At 41.6% G+C, this 16,633-nt stretch overlaps 1 protein-coding gene across 4 annotated transcripts in view; it reads right to left on the bottom strand.

Annotated features, from left to right (window-relative positions):
* Positions 1-16,633, bottom strand: part of TBC1D1 (TBC1 domain family member 1) — a 254,893-nt gene that overhangs the window by 76,168 nt on the left and 162,092 nt on the right. For all 4 annotated transcript variants that reach the window (XM_056556519.1, XM_056556526.1, XM_056556534.1 and 1 more), the window contains 2 exons: positions 14,293-14,379; positions 9,612-9,886 (listed from right to left, as the gene is read on the bottom strand). In XM_056556519.1, coding sequence (XP_056412494.1) covers positions 9,612-9,886; positions 14,293-14,379 — 362 coding nt within the window. The remainder of the gene's footprint in view (positions 1-9,611; positions 9,887-14,292; positions 14,380-16,633) is intronic.

Genomic DNA, 16,633 nt, shown 5'->3' with positions numbered 1-16,633 from the left:
TGTACGTGTCCTAAAATTAATAAGGTGTGCAGGGTGTATTTTCAACCTTAATATTAATAGAGTTATTAGTTATATAATAATTTATTTTCTATAATTAACATTAATGTAGCAGCTTTGTTTCATGATGCAGAACAAGAACAGTTGTTAAAGTGGCTGTTAATGTCCTTTTCTGCAGACGTATGCACTTTCTGTAAGCCAGGTCGGACCTGGAATACATATGAGACTTAAATAGGGATGCAACTTTTTTCTTCATAAATAACAACTATAGCATTTGATAAATACATGACCACTGCAAAGCAAAAAAAAAAAATTATGTGAGCAGATTTCAGAAATGTGCTTTGGAGTCACAGCATGTATAGAAAAGTCGCACACTTGATAAATCTCCTTAGTTTTTATGCAGACCAACATCTTCTATTGATGTCAATAGGAGATTTTTATTTATTTATTCATTTGTATGTGAAACTGTGTATTTAAAACAAAAATCGGAGCAGTTAATGGCCAAGAATATGCCCTCACACTAATCTTTGCAGTGAACCTAATTAAAAAGGTACAATAATAAGAATAACCTTTGCTATAACTTTGTTTATCTCTTATTTAAAGCATATTTAACCTTCCTTAAAAGATAAAGGGGGAGAGTTATCAAAACCTTTGCAGAGGAAAAGTTGCCCATAGCAACTCAATCATATCCCTTCTTTCATTTTTAACAAGGCCTCTGCAAAATGAAAGAAGAGATCTGATTGGTTGCTATGGGCAACTGGGCAACTTTTCCTTAGCACAGGTTTTAAAGGGGGTATTCCAGGAATTTTTTTTATTTGACTATGCTACAGGGGCTGTAAAGTTAGTGTAGTTCATAATATAGTGTCTGTACCTGTGTGTGATGGTTTTCTCACAATTCTTCTGTGATTTTCACCCCAGTATTTATTTTTAACAGCATACAAAATGACTGTTGTCTCAGATTTTTCCCAGGTTGCAATGCGGCCGAGACCTGACTCACTAGTCAGCTGATGACAGGAAGCCTGTCTGCTTCAATGGGTGGAGGGATCGCTTGGTAGGTGAGAGATCAATATGCAACAGCTGTAGGCACCCTGATTGAAAACCACAGGTCTTTTTGAATGGATGCAGCTCATTTATGTTTCAATAGGTGGGATGGCTGATGTGTGGGAGGGAGGAAAATGGCATTATGGGATTTGTAGGCAAAAGAAGAAAACTCAAAAAGGAAATACCAGTTCACAAAAAGCTAGCCACAGTGTTGTGGTAATCTCACAACATAGCCATTTAGCCCCAAGACAAGCGTAGATCCTTCCTAAGCATGTCCATTACTGTCTGCCAGGTACGTACTAAAATCACCTTATGGTGGATAATCCCTTTAATAAATCTCCTCCAAAGTGTATAAGGTGATGATGAAATCTGTCTGGATGGCCACGACGTACATCTACAGTAAAGCGAAATTGAAAAGTGAATTGACAGCAAAAAAAAAAAAAAAAAAATCCACGTGTCCAATGTACACAGCTAGTGTCAATATTGGTCTATAGAATGTGTCAGTGCTGTAAAATAAAGTCTATTAAGGTGTGCGGGGCAGGCGCTCACATTGTCTCTTTAATCTATGGGATAAAATGCAGAAGGTTTATCACGTGTAGTATTCTGCGTATTAAATTATTCCTGTAATCCTGTATTTAACCGAACACTGTCTTTAGAGATGAGCGAACTTACAGTAAATTTGATTTGTCACAAACTTCTCGGCTCAGCAGTTGATGCTTTTCCTGCATAAATTAGTTTAGCTTTCAGGTGCTCCCGTGGGCTGGAAAAGGTGGATATAGTCCTAGGAGACTCTTTCCTAGGACTGTATCCACCTTTTCCAGCCCACCGGAGCACCGGAAAGCTGAACTAATTTATGCAGGAAAAGTCATCAACTGCCGAGAAGTTCGTGACGAATCGAATTTACTGTAAGTTCGCTCATCTCTAACTGTCTTGTATGGGCACAGACATACTAGAGAAGTGTTTCCCAACCAGGGTGCCTTCAGCTGTTGCAAAACTACAACTCCCAGCCTGCCCGGACAGCCTTCGGCTGTCCGGGCAGGCTGGGAGTTGTAGTTTTGCAGCAGCTGGAGGCACCCTGGTTGGGAAACACTGCACTAGAGAATAGTTACTTGCTAGTTAGTTTCCTTAGAATCCAAAGTCTTCTACTCTTGGAAGGTCGGAGTATGTTTCTGAAGACATGCCTGACACTAGTTTGCATGCATCATCCTGAGCATGTTACTGCATAAAGGAATGTGTCTGGCTCGTCGCCCAATTTCATTCCTTAGTTCAGATCTTGATGTTCCTCCTGTCTCTTGCAGCCTAACCTGTAAAGTGGACAGTTCAGTTCATTACACAGGAGCGTCCTACACGAGCAGGATGTGAAGATTACAGGCTCACTCCCAAGACGATTGTCCAAGATAAACAGAATATTTTACATGGTGGTTTCCGTATATGTAATTCTTCTACATTATTAAAATTAACCTCTGGTTGGGAGGCCGCATTGGGAGTTGTTCCTGCCATCCAAATAGAAACCATCACCGATACTGGATTTGTGCTACCCCAAAAACTTCAAAATACTATATACTGGAATAAGCAGGTGAAACAGTTCTCTAATATATTGTATTGTGCATCAGGGTGCATTCACACCACGTTTTTGCAATGCAGTTCCTGTATCGGGTTTTTGATGAAAAACGGATTCCTCAAAACCTCACTAAACTGTATCAAAACGTGTGTACAAATTTCAACCCGTATACAGTTAAAAACCGTATAGGGTTTCCAAAATGATGCCCGGTTGAATCAGTTTTGTAAGAAAAAAAACGTATATGTTTTTAAGTTTTCACTCCATTTTGAATAAAGTTTTGTTTGATTGAAATTCCAAGTAAAAAAAACTGTTCAAAGTCAAAAACCGTATGGTGAAAACCGGATCCAGTTTCCATTGACTCCCATGTCAAAAAAGAAAAAACGTATACGGTTTAATGCAGTTTTTCACCCGGACCAAAAACTGTGGTAGACTACGGTTTTGGGTACAAGTAAAAAAACTGTACAAAACCGTATGGGATGCAAAACGGACACAACCTGATCTTTTGGCATACGGTTTTCAATGGAGAGTCAATGCATACGGTTTTCAATACGGTTCCATACGGTTTTCACATTAAAAACGTATACGGGAACTGTATTGCAAAAACGTGGTGTGAATGCACCCTAAGGCTGGGTTCACATCACGTTTTTGCCATACTGTTTTCAATTCAGTTTTTCTTAAGAAAACCATATGGTCAAAAAATGGATGGAACTGTATGGATAAAAGTAAACAGAATGCATTTTTAAACCGTATACTGTTTTTAAAAGTGCATACGGTTCTGTCCATTTTTATAAAAAAAATATATATATACTTTTATGAAAATGTTGTCCAGGGGTGTTGGGTGGGGACTTTACGATGCAAATGCGCATGTGCAAAGTAAAAAAACGTATATGGTTTACCGTATGGAACCGTATACATGTGCATTTCCCATTGAAGTCCATGTTAAAAAAAAAATTTATGCGGTTGCAGTATGGTTTCTAAACCGGAGACAAAACCGGTGCATGTAAAAACGGACATCAGACCACAGAAAGCTTAATATATTTTTCTCTACAGTAAACATGAGAAATATTTGTGTATCAAGGTTTAAACTTAAATGCTAGAAAATAAATTAGGTGTTGTATCTCCTCATCTAGGGCGGCCAGGGATGTCATTGCTATATTAGAGACTTGCTAGATAGACATGATGTCCCAGATGTGCTCATTCGGATTCAGGTCTGGGGAACGGACGGGCCAGTCCATAGCATCAATGCTTTCCTCTTGCAGGAACTGCTGACACACTCCAGCCACATGAGGTCTAGCATTGTCTTGCATTAGGAGGAACCCAGGGCCAACCGCAACAGCATATGGTCTCACAAGGGGTCTAAGGATCTCATCTCGGTACCTAATGGCAGTCAGGCCACCTCTGGCAAGCACATGGAGGGCTGTGCGACCCCCCAAAGAAATGCCACCCCACACCATTACTGACCCACCGCCAAACCAGTCATGCTGGAGGATGTTGCAGGCAGCAGAACGTTCTCCACAGCGTCTCCAGACTGTCACATGTGGACAGTGTGAACCTGCTTTCATCTGTGAAGAGCACTGGGTGCCAGGGGCAAATTTGCCAATCTAGGTGTTTTCTGGCAAATGCCAAATGTCCTGCATGGTGTTGGGCTGTAAGCACAACTCCCAGCTGTGGACGTTGGGCCCTCATGGAGTCCGTTTCTGACCGTTTGAGTGGACACATGCACATTTGTGGCCTGCTGGAGGTCATTTTGCAGGGCTCTGGCAGTGCTCCTCTTTACACAAAGGTGGAGGTAGCAGTCCTGCTGCCCTTCTACGACCTCCTCCATAGCTCCTGATATACTGGCCTGTCTCCTGGTAACGCCTCCATGCTCTGGACACTACGCTGACAGACACAGCAAACCTTCTTGCCACAGTTCTCATTGATGTGCCATCCTGGATGAGCTGCACTACCTGAGCCACTTGTGTGGGTTGTAGACTCCGTCTCATGCTACCACTAGAGTGAAAGCACCGCCAGCATTCAAAAGTGACCAAAACATCAGCTAGGAAGCATAGGAACTGAGAAGTGGTCTGTGGTAACTACCTGCAGAACCATTCCTTTATTGGGGGTGTCTTGCTAATTGCCTATAATTTCCACCTGTTGTCTGTTCCATTTGCACAACATCATGTGAAATTGATTGTCAATCAGTGTTGCTTTCTGAGTGGACAGTGTGATTTCACAGAAGTGTGATTGACTTGGAGTTACATTGTGTTGTTTAAGTGTTCCCTTTATTTTTTTAGCAGTATATATATATATATATATATATATATATATATACATACACTGCTAAAAAAAATATGTGGTGCCTTGTGGGTGTGAATGGTAATCGGGATGTTGCTGTGCAGGTTACAAAGGGTGCTATTAACCCTTGTCAGTCGTGGCGCCAGGGTGAGGGTTAGATGCTGTATGATTTGGCCTATCGCCACCCTTCCCAAGGACGATAGGTGTTTGCAGAATAAAGTATTGTCCACAACCAGAGCTTCACTGAAAACTTGCATAAACTTTACTGAAGATTTTCTGTAACATGCGAATATACAAACAGTCTTTGTAACAGAGTCTATGAACAGCTTAGCTGAGATTGACCGTTGGTTGGGACTTTTAGTAAGTTCTTTAGCTTGTAGGGATTTAGTATGCGCAGATCCGCTGGATTTAGGGTTATGTTTAGGTCCAGGGTCCTTGCCAACATTAGCGGGGAATTTAGAAAAACTCACTGTGTAATTCAGCCGAGGCCGCAAGGCTTTGGCCTAGTAATTGTCGTTGAAAGTTGCGGAGGTCCTACCTCATTCAGTGAAAGCAACCCAAGAGAGAGAATAATGGCCCCAGCTCCCTTATATGGGCAGGGGCTGGCCGTTTTAGGACTGGTCCACACCATCTGTCAATCAGCCTCACAAAGCATTGTGGGTATCACATGGCCTATGAACCTCCAAAGGTCCTTTTGAACTACCATAGAGATTAGACCATCGACACGTGACCCGCAGGTCCTGCGACGCTAGCGCAAGGTAAGTACACTTTTATATATACATTTATTTACATTTCCTTTATAATATATTAACTATTTAAGGGGTGACTAGGGGAGAACTAGACCTGAGGACCCCACAGTTCCTAGGAACTCTGACTTTGGGCACCCCTACCAAGTTACTGTATGTAATATGGTACCGGGACACTATATATATATCTTGACAAACCAAAGAGGTAGTGGCCATATTTTGACTCTCTATTCAATTCCATTGAGTCAAGGCTGTATTAGCTAAATATTAAAAAGACAAAGGTGACCATCTAGATTAGGACAATCTTCTTCTGTAGTCATCCCACAGAATACAGTATAAGAGGATAATGGGTTAAAATAAAATCTACCGTAACTCTTTCTTACACCCACTAATCCTTATGGCTGAACGTAACATGACTAACCTAAAGCAAACACAGAAGCAATGTACTGTACAGCTTTCTTGCTTGAAAACAGAAGATGGTTTTCATAAATTACATTCTTTCCAAGATTTCGGATTTAGTGTTCTGAATGTCATCTGGAAAGGAAAGGCATTTGGGTCTTGGTTTTCTTTGATATTATGATTCTTTCTAAATCTGTCAAGTGTTATTTTTCACTGAAGCATCACAGGCCAACCGTGTACTGCAGACCAGTGGAATTAATATTCCAATACTTTTTCTGATTAATAAATAATTAAATAGGATAGATCATTGGAATTTAAAAGGGAACCTGTAATGAATTTCATGCTGCATGAACCATGAGCAGCATGAAACAAGAGGCAGGTTCCCTTAATACAATGATTAGCATTTCACTTAAAGGGGTATTCCAGGAAAAAACTGATTTGTTAATTACTTCTATTAAAAAATCTTAATCCTTTCAGTATTTATGAGCTTCTGAAGTTAAGGTTGTTCTTTTCTGTCTAAATCCTCTCTGATGACAGGTGTCTCGGGAAATGCCCAGTTTAGAAGCAAATCCCCATAGCAAACCTTCTAAACTGGGCGTTTCCCGAGACAGGTGTCATCAGAGAGGATTTAGACAGAAAAGAACAACCTTAACTTCAGAAGCTCATAAGTACTGAAAGGATTAAGATTTTTTAATAGAAGTAATTTACAAATCTTTTTAACTTTCTGGAGCAAGTTGATATATATAAAAAAGTTTTTTCCTGGAATACCCCTTTAAACACTGTGGCGTTTCAGATTAATCATATACATTAGCCACGAGTCATCAGGGGGTTCATAGCAGTTTCTCCCTGCCCTGTACACCTAGAATGAAAGATTCCTTCCTATTGGCTTATACTTAAAGTTGTATTCCAGGCAAAAACATTTTATCCCCTATGCAAAGGATAGGGGATAAGATGTCTGATCGCGGGGGGCCCGCTGCTGAGACCCCCCGCGATCTCCCTGCATAGAATGTGGGTGCTGAATCTCCAGTTTCGGAAACCTGGGTTTCTGGGACTGGGGATGTGACGTCCATTCATGTCTATGAACCTACTTTCTTCATAATATCAAAGAAAACCAAGACCCAAATGCCTTTCCTTTCCAGATGACATTCAGAACACTAAATCCGAAATCTTGGAAAGAATGTAATTTATGAAAACCATCTTCTGTTTTCAAGCAAGAAAGCTGTACAGTACATTGCTTCTGTGTTTGCTTTAGGTTAGTCATGTTATGTTCAGCCATAAGGATTAGTGGGTGTAAGAAAGAGTTACGGTAGATTTTATTTTCAACCCATTATCCTCTTATACTGTATTCTGTGGGATGACTACAGAAGAAGATTGTCCTAATGTAGATGGTCACCTTTGTCTTTTTAATATTTAGCTAATACAGCCTTGGCTCAAAGGAATTGAATAGAGAGTCAAAATATGGCCACTACCTCTTTGATTTGTCAAATATATATATATATATACACACACATATATACAAACACATACTGCTAAAAAAAATAAAGGGAACACTTAAACAACACAATGTAACTCCAAGTCAATCACACTTCTGTGAAATCACACTGTCCACTCAGGAAGCAACACTGATTGACAATCCATTCACATGCTGTTGTGCAAATGGAACAGACAACAGGTGGAAATTATAGGCAATTAGCAAGACACCCCCAATAAAGGAGTGGTTCTGCAGGTGGTGACCACAGACCACTTCTCAGTTCCTATGCTTCCTAGCTGATGTTTTGGTCACTTTGGAATGCTGGCGGTGCTTTCACTCTAGTGGTAGCATGAGACAGAGTCTACAACCCACACAAGTGGCTCAGATAGTGCAGCTCATCCAGGATGGCACATCAATGCGAGCTGTGGCAAGAAGGTTTGCTGTGTCTGTCAGCGTAGTGTCCAGAGCATGGAAGTGCTACCAGAAGACAGGCCAGTATATCAGGAGCTATGGAGGAGGCCGTAGGAGAGCAGCAGGACAGCTACCTACACCTTTGTGCAAAGAGGAGCAGGAGGAGCACGGCCGTTACGCCCCCTCCCATAGACATGAATGGAGGGGGCGTGGCGTGAATGTCACGTCCCCAGTCCCGGAGTCCAACCGGAGGTTTCCGAAACTGGAGATTCAGCACCCGCACAGGGAGATTGCGGGGGGTCTCAGCAGCGGGCCCCCTGCGATCAGACATCTTATCCCCTATCCTTTGGATAGGGGGTAAAATGTTTTTGCCTGGAATACCCCTTTAAAGATCTATAAATCCAGGCCGACAGGAATGAGAAAGCCGCTGGGGACCACCCCTTTGACTAGGAGCCCCATTCTTGTCCACAGTTGCAAGTATGAGTATAAAGGTGGCCACACACAAAATTATATTTTTAATTGCTAAACTATCAATACTTATTGCAGAAATCTTGTGGGGCAGGAAGATTTTTTGTGAATTTAATTTTCGTTACATCACATTGTCTGCTAGTGACCCATGGGTCGTCTGGTATTGCAGCTGAGATCCATACATTAAATGGGGCTGCTAGACCAGACAAACCATTTACAAGCATAGCGCCATTACTCAAAAAAGAAAAAAAAAGAGGCCCTCCTTTCTATAAACCTGTACAATCTTTTTTACTATCTTTAATAAACTATCAGCCCTGTATAATCCTATTCTAATTTGCTACAAATGTAAGTTCCATAGATGACATTTCAGCCTTGGTATACACATGACAAATCAGTCAGACCAGTGTTCTTCGATCTCCTCACCAGGACTATTGATCTGTAAAGGTGAGTGAATAATAGGTCGGCACTGCAATATTCTCCCGGTGCTCGCGGATAAGTAACAGTAGTAGATAGTAATAAATCCTGGCACTCTTGAAATGATTTTAAATGCTCTTTACTTCGCTTCTTACTGCATATACAGCATTGGATGAAGCCACACGCGTTCCGGCAAAGATGCCTTTCTCAACTGCATGTCATGACATGCAGTTGAGAAAGGCATCTTTGCCGGAACGCGTGCTGCTACATCCAATGCTGTATATATGGTATAAGAAGAAAAGTAAAGAGCATTTAAAATCATTTCAAGAGTGCCGGGATTTATTCCTATCTATTGATCTGTAAAGACTGGGCACTACAGACTGAACAGCCCACACACACAAGATCAACTATTTCCTACAATACTCTATAATGTTTTTTTGTTTTAGCGCTATACATAGTATATAACTAGACATTACATCAAGCAGTGGTTTTCGTTGATGCTTTTTTTTACCATTTAACAATAACCCCAATATCTCCTTAATGTAAACTGCTTTTAGAGCTACTTAAGAAAAATACCCATAAAGTCATTTTCCGAGCAGTACTTAAAGTCTTGGCCATCTGTCTGAATTCACCAGATCAGTACATGTCTCAGAGGGCTTTAAAGAAGAGATAAACCAGGATTGTGCTATACTGACTCTAAGGTGGAGAAGTCACATAGCACCACATGGATATATCTCAACATCTCAGCCCAGTATAAGGGCATAGATGCCGATCTGAAACAGAACAAAAGCTTATTCAATAGAACTCCATAACAAACAGAACTCACGTTCTCTTGAGCGGCGTCTCTGTGCTCACGGAGTGGTGTCGCATAAGCTTCCTCTGTGGAACAGATGGGGTTTTCTGCACAGGCTCTGGTAAATCCTGAGATCTGACAGGGAAATGACTCAAAGTGTTAGCTCGACGTCGGAATCCTTGCTGAGATGATTCTCCAGGATACTCGGAGGGAGAGTCCTCTGTTACTGTAGGTAAGTCACCCATGGAGCCGTGAGATTTTAGAGGCGATTCTAGAGATGTGGTTTCCACTTCACTAAAGGAAGGTTCCTAAAATGCACAATAGAAAAATAATTTAAAGATAGTAAAGAAAAATGACATGTAAATTGTACAGCGTGAAAACGAAACCTTTCAAAATTTGCTAAATTGCGGTTTTCTTTTTAAAGGGGTACTCCCATGGAAAACTTTTTTTTTAAATCAACTGGTGCCAGAAAGTTAAACAGATTTGTAAACAACTTCTATTAAAAAATCTTAATCCTTCCAGTACTTTTTAGGGGCTGTATACTAAAGAGAAATCCAAAAAAGAAATGCATTTCCTCTGATGTCACGACCACAGTGCTCTCTGTTGACCTCTGCTGTGCATTTTAGGAATTGTCCAGAGCAGGAAAAAAATCCCCATAGCAAACATATGCTGCTCTGGACAGTTCCTAAAATGGACAGCAGAGGCCAGCAGAGAGCACTGTGGTCATGACATCAGAGGAAATGCATTTCTTTTTTGGATTTCTCTTTAGTATACAGCCCCTAAAAAGAACTGGAAGGATTAAAATGTTTTAATAGAAGTGACTTACAAATCTGTTTAACTTTCTGGCCCCAGCTGATTTGAAAAAAAAAAAAAAAGTTTTCCACGGGAGTACCCCTTTAATTTCCCCACACAAATAATGTTTTTTTGGTTGTGCCATACATTTTATGGTAAAGTGAGAGAGGACATTACAGCAGACAACTGGTCACGCAAAAAACAAGCCCTCATACTAGTCTGTGGATGAAAATATAAAAGAGTTATGATTTTTTGAAGGCGAGGAGGAAAAAACAAAAACTTAAAAATAAAAATGTCTCAGTCCTTAAGGCCCAAATGGGCTGCGTCCTTAAGGGGTACTCCACTGGAAAACATTTTTTTCCTATCAACTGGTGCCAGAAAGATAAACAGATTTGTAAATGACTTCTATTTAAAAATCTTAATCCTTCCAGTACTTATCAGCTGCTGTATGCTCCAGAGGAAGTTCTTTTCTTTGAATTTCTTTCCAGTCTGACCACAGTGCTCTCTGCTGACACCTCTGACCATGTCAGTGACTGTTCAAAGCAGGAGGGTTTGCTATGGGGATTTGCTCCTACTCTGGACAGTTCCTAAAATGGACAGAGGTGTCAGCAGAGAGCACTGTGGTCAGACCGAAAGGAAATTCAAAAAGAAAATAACTTTCTGTGGAGCATACAGAAGCTGATAAGTACTGGAAGGATCCCAGATAATTCAACCATGTGGAAAATGGGGATCCAGAAAATGCATTTGTTGCAATTACATGTTCAATTCTACATCTTTAACTTCTTCAAGCAACAATAAGATCTATGCAATTAAACAATACATAATTGTAACACCGCCGGTGTTGTGTACCTGTTAACATGCCGCACCTGCAATGTGCAATATGTTGGATGTACCATCAATCCATCAAATACGAGAGTGCATAAGCACTTGTCCGATGTGGCACATTTTCAGACGCGGCATGTGTCCGTGGTAACCAAACACTGTGCAGAGGTACACGAAGGTATTACCTCGAGCCTCATTATGCAGAGTATAGAAAGAGTTGATAGATCTCCTCGAGGGGGAACATGAAACAGAAGGTCTTGGAACGTGAAATGTTCTGGATCCCGACATTGAATACGCGAGTACCGCAGGGTCTGAATAGGAGGCTAGATGCTATTCTACATTATTGATTCCTTTACTTAGATCCTCACATCTACATGCTTATTTTTCTTTATGATATTATAGATTATATTCAGTTTCCAGTTTTTTCTTATCTTCTATAGTTTGCTTCATTACTTATTATTGCGTTTTTATTTATTTCCAAATTTGAGTATATTCTCAGTGCCAGCTTTTCCAGTCTCTCCCGCTTCCTTCTTTCTTCCCCTGATGTTCTGGTTCCCATTAATATGCAGTATATGCCATTATCATACATTGTTTATTAGGGGTAGATAGAATGGTTTTAGATGTACCTTTTATATGGTATTTTTTCCTATTTTTGAATTTTATTTGTGATTTAACTTGTTTGCCACATGGTGTTTTTAACGAGTCTATGTAATTGTGTGTGCAGTTGGTGTAATGGCGTGTCTTGGTCACATCTTGTTCATGTCACTCCCCCTCTGCATATGTAATGCGTCACGTTACTTGAGTCCTTGTTGTTTCCCATGGCAACTGTATTTTCTTAAAAAAAAAGTCAGCACTGGACATTCTCTTCGTTTGTATATACTGTATGGTCATGATTCATAACCATGATTTTCCAAACATTGTGACAAAAATGTGCTAATCACAGTAAAAATTTGTAATTTTTTACATCAATTTTGGAAATTTGTACCAGAAACCGCTAAAATGCAGTAAAAAATAAAAAAAAAGTAACATTTCAATGTGCAAACACTGCCTAGATTTCAATTAATCACAAAAACACAGTAATTGTGATTATAGGTCAAATTACTTTCGTATTATTGCAATAGTTCTCTACAAAATGCACTTTGAATAAAAAATGCATCAAAACTGCGCACATTGTGACCTGACCACCAACCTACTTGTGAGTCTAATGGGTTCATCTGGGTGATCTCCAACATAAGAAGTGTGGTATCCCGGTACAGGACCTTGTCCTGTTCCTGTCCTAAGTACCCCCAGGAAGAGTCCCTGCAGTCCATAGGGCTCTCCTGCAGGGCTCACCCCTTGCTCACCTCATATAAATGTATTTCTGTATATTGTTTAGTGTGTATATAAAAGGTAGTATAAATGTATAGGACATTCCTAGGTCATATGATATATTGTAAAAGTTGTACAAATGTTTAGGACCTTCTCGAGTCATGTGATACTGTCATATGATGTAACCCAGAGTTCCCTGGGTTCAGGACCTACAGGCTTTTAAACCAATGGGCTGTAGTCCAGCCTCCATTATATCTAAGGGGCTGTAGTCTCTAAATTCACTCTCTTGGCTTTCCTCTTGGTTCCTGCTCATCATCCTGTACACTTCAGCAATACCAATTCAAGCACAATTGCAACTAGGCCATAGCCTAAGGAACCTGCAGCCACTACAAAACGTGAGTTATCAAGCTCTATCTACAATTCCTAGTGACTACTAAACTCAAAGCATATAATTAGTAGCACAGTGGTCTGCATAAATCTCAATACTACAAGTCCCAGCAAGCCTGTGAGGTATCCTGCATCCTTGTTACCTCAAGAGAAACTGTATAACTTTAAAGACTGTTCTATAAGAAGTTTAAGTAAAAGTTCCTGTTATCTCATAAATTCTGCTGTCGACATTCCATTTATTTCCTGCCGTTTTTGGGCCAGAAAACAACCTCACCCTGGCGTCACGTCAAATCAAGGGCTAATTCCACCACACCCTGTAACACCATTGCCTCACCCAGTCACCACAGAAGCCTAATGAGATGAACAGATGCAATGACCAAAACCAGAGGATTCATGGGAAAGGCAGCATGAGGCTGGGTTCACACGGTAGAATTTCCTTACTGAAAATAAGGGTATGTTCACACTGAGGAACCTCCGCTTGCAGAATTCCGCTCACAGAGACTCCATCTGGCAGCCGCTGCCGCAAATACCTTGGCGGTAGGACTGCGCGGCACTGCGCCATCACCATTGAGGCTATGCAGTACTCGCAGAATTCCACACAAAGAATTAACATGTTCATTCTGTGCGGAACAATTTCAGCGGCGGAATTGTGCTGAAATTCCTCAGTGTGAACAGGTCTCGCAGAAGACTCATTCACACTGATGGTAATGTTCAGTGTTCCACCTGCGGAATGTTCCACCTGCGGAATTCCCCTCACGGAATTCTGCGGTCTGAACATACCCTAATCATCAGGACCTTCCATTGACATCAATGGGGCTTTGATTTCACGTAGAAATTCTGCTCGAATCTGCCTCAAATAACTTGTATGCCCTGGCTTTTGAATGGAGGAGTAGAGGAAATTCAGTGAGGTAAAATTGCCGTGTGAACCCAAGCTTACAGAACCATTTCAGTGATTAAATTGCAAACCAACATAGAGCCAAACCCACGCCTGCCGCATCCACTAAAACAGGTAAGCACAAGGCTTACACAAAAATCTCTACCCTATTCTCTAATCATAGCATATACTCCACTAGAGAAGCAAGAAATACATTTTCCCAGACTGCTTCTTTAAATTCTAATGTTAACCACTATGCTCGCATTTACTATACTTTACCACAGTGCATCCCAACCTGTGGCTCTCCAGCTGTTGCAAAACTACAAATCCCATCAGGCCCTGATAGGGGTTGTAGTTATGAAATGGCTAAAGAGAGCCCCAAGTAGAGGAACATGGTATAACACTGTAGAAAGCTCATATTTACACATTTCATGTGACTTGTACTCTAAAAACAAAATATAGGGGGAGGGGGGGGACACAACTTTACAGTAAGGAGGAAGTTAGTCTTTTAAGGAACATTACAACATTTACCTTACTACTACTTTCCAGTGGACTGCACAGTGAACTGTCATAGTCTATACTACCGGTGCTGTCCTGTTGGGAACGATTTTTATAACCCTGTAAAAACAAGAAAATAAGACATTGTTATATGACATTGTTAACAATAAAGAATACATATGCACAATTCTGTAAGTGTGAAGGGGTAATGCGTCGTCTTTGGGTCACTGCCAAGCTGGCATAGCAAATTCCTAAATACAGTGGTCCCTCATCATACGATGGTAATCCGTTCCAAACGGACCATCGTTTGTTGAAACCATCGCATGTTGAGGGATCCGTGCAATGTAAAGTATAGGACAGTGGTCTACAACCTGAGGACCTCCAGATGTTGCAAAACTACAACACCCAGCAAGCCCGGACAGCCGTTGGCTGTCCGGGCATGCTGGGTGTTGTAGTTTTGCAACATCTGGAGGTCCGCAGGTTGTAGACCACTGTTAGACGAAGTTGTACTCACCTGTCCCCGCCGCTCCGGACCGTCACCGCTCGTCACCGCTGCCCTGGATGTCGCCGTCCATCGCTGTCGCCGCGTCCCCGGGGTGTCCCCGACGCTCCGGCCAGGCCTCTGCTTCCCCGGCATCTTCTCTCTCCGTCGCTGCCATCACATCGCTACGCACGCCGCTCCTATTGGATGACGGACGGCGTGCGCAGTGACGTGATGACAACGATGGAGAGCGCCGACGATGCAGGGGATCCCAAAGAGGACGTGCCGGAGCCCAGAGGACAGGTAAGTGACCATCACCGGACCACATGGGGCACCGTAAACGGCTAACTGGTGGCAGCTGAAGCAGTCTGCGCTGCCGGATAGCCGTTTATGCGATGGCCCCGACATACAAAAGCATCATATGTTGATGCTGCCTTCAACATGCGATGGCCTCTGAGAGGCCATCGCATGTTGAAATTATCGTATGTCGGGGCCATCGTAGGTTGAGGGGGTCACTGTACTTGGGTGTGCGCTTTATGGTGTATTTCTTTTTCTTGTTGCTTTAAGCTGGCATAGCGAGATATGGACCATTCAGAGCCTTAAAACATGACTGGGGATTATCAGCCATACCAGTCACTCCTCCAAACAGTAGAAGGTCAATCAGTATACAGTTGTTTTTTGCCCCCACAACATAGGTGGCACTAGGAAGCCAACTTTTGGAGGAGAGATACTTTGCATACAACTCTGTATGTACCGGATTTCCTCCCAGTCTAGAACGTCTAACAAGAGGATGTTCCCAGCACAAAGGAATCTTAAAAAGTCAGGACTGTAAATCTTTCCCTTTTTTAGTTATTGTAAAATATGTTTCCTATAAATCAATGTCTCCTATTAGAACATAAGCTTTTCATTGTCACACCCCAGCTAAGAAGGCAATTACACAATTTAAGCCATTGTACGGATGGCATTAGGACGCATTGAATACTGGAAAAAATCTGGTTTGTTTCCCTGTTCAGTTTAATTTTAGGATTGGCACGACTGACTGTTCAGAACAGATGCCAGTATGCCGCTGTGCCAGAAATATCCTGCACCTCAATTTTATTCAAGAGACTGGCAGAGAAATAAGCAGGACTGCAACAATTATACCCCAATCTATGTAATCAGCATCTAATAGACCAGAACAATAGAGATACGGAGATCTTGGATGGAGTCATGTACAAGACTTCGGGTTTCATAGCCAGAAAAGATTATTTGCTTTTCCAAATACAGTACATGAATGCAAATTTACTAAAATTTAGAATAATGCAGGACAGCGCAAACCCAAGTCCATCACGACCAATACCGACTGCGGGCCCTGTATGCAGTCACTCAGCTTAGTTGGGTACTGGACTGGATGCACTGTACTGCTGTACCACATGGGTCCTCAGTCAACACCAGATGCTGCAATCTCTTATTGTTTTAGGGCTTTATATGTGTACAGTATATAGTGTTGCTATCTTGTTTACTCCTCCAGCACCATGCTCCAGTCTATATAGCAATAATAATAATAATACAGATAATAATGTAGAGATATCAATGTATCCTGCTGTGGCAACCCCCACCGAGCAATCTTATAAGGCTGAAGAAGTCCTCAGTTCCAAACTGCAGTAACCCAGTATGACCACTATACCCTGAAAGGAGCAGTGTGCCTAAAGCTCTGTACACTGTGTACATCTGGCCACAGAGCCTCTGCCTGATAGCGGATTGTGACTGATGACCTATCTTTCCTAAGTCCCTGAAATTATTAATGACCTAAACTCAGGTTAAGTCATCAACTGCCGATTGGCAATTCCCCACCATTCACTTTGATGGGAGCTAAGCTGGAGTAACACAGTGCCGCCACTATACAGTGAACGG

Source organism: Hyla sarda, chromosome 1 (assembly GCF_029499605.1).
Source record: "Hyla sarda isolate aHylSar1 chromosome 1, aHylSar1.hap1, whole genome shotgun sequence".
NCBI lineage: Eukaryota > Metazoa > Chordata > Amphibia > Anura > Hylidae > Hyla > Hyla sarda.
Note: the sequence above shows the minus strand (reverse complement) of the source record. Positions and strands in the feature narration are given on the sequence as shown.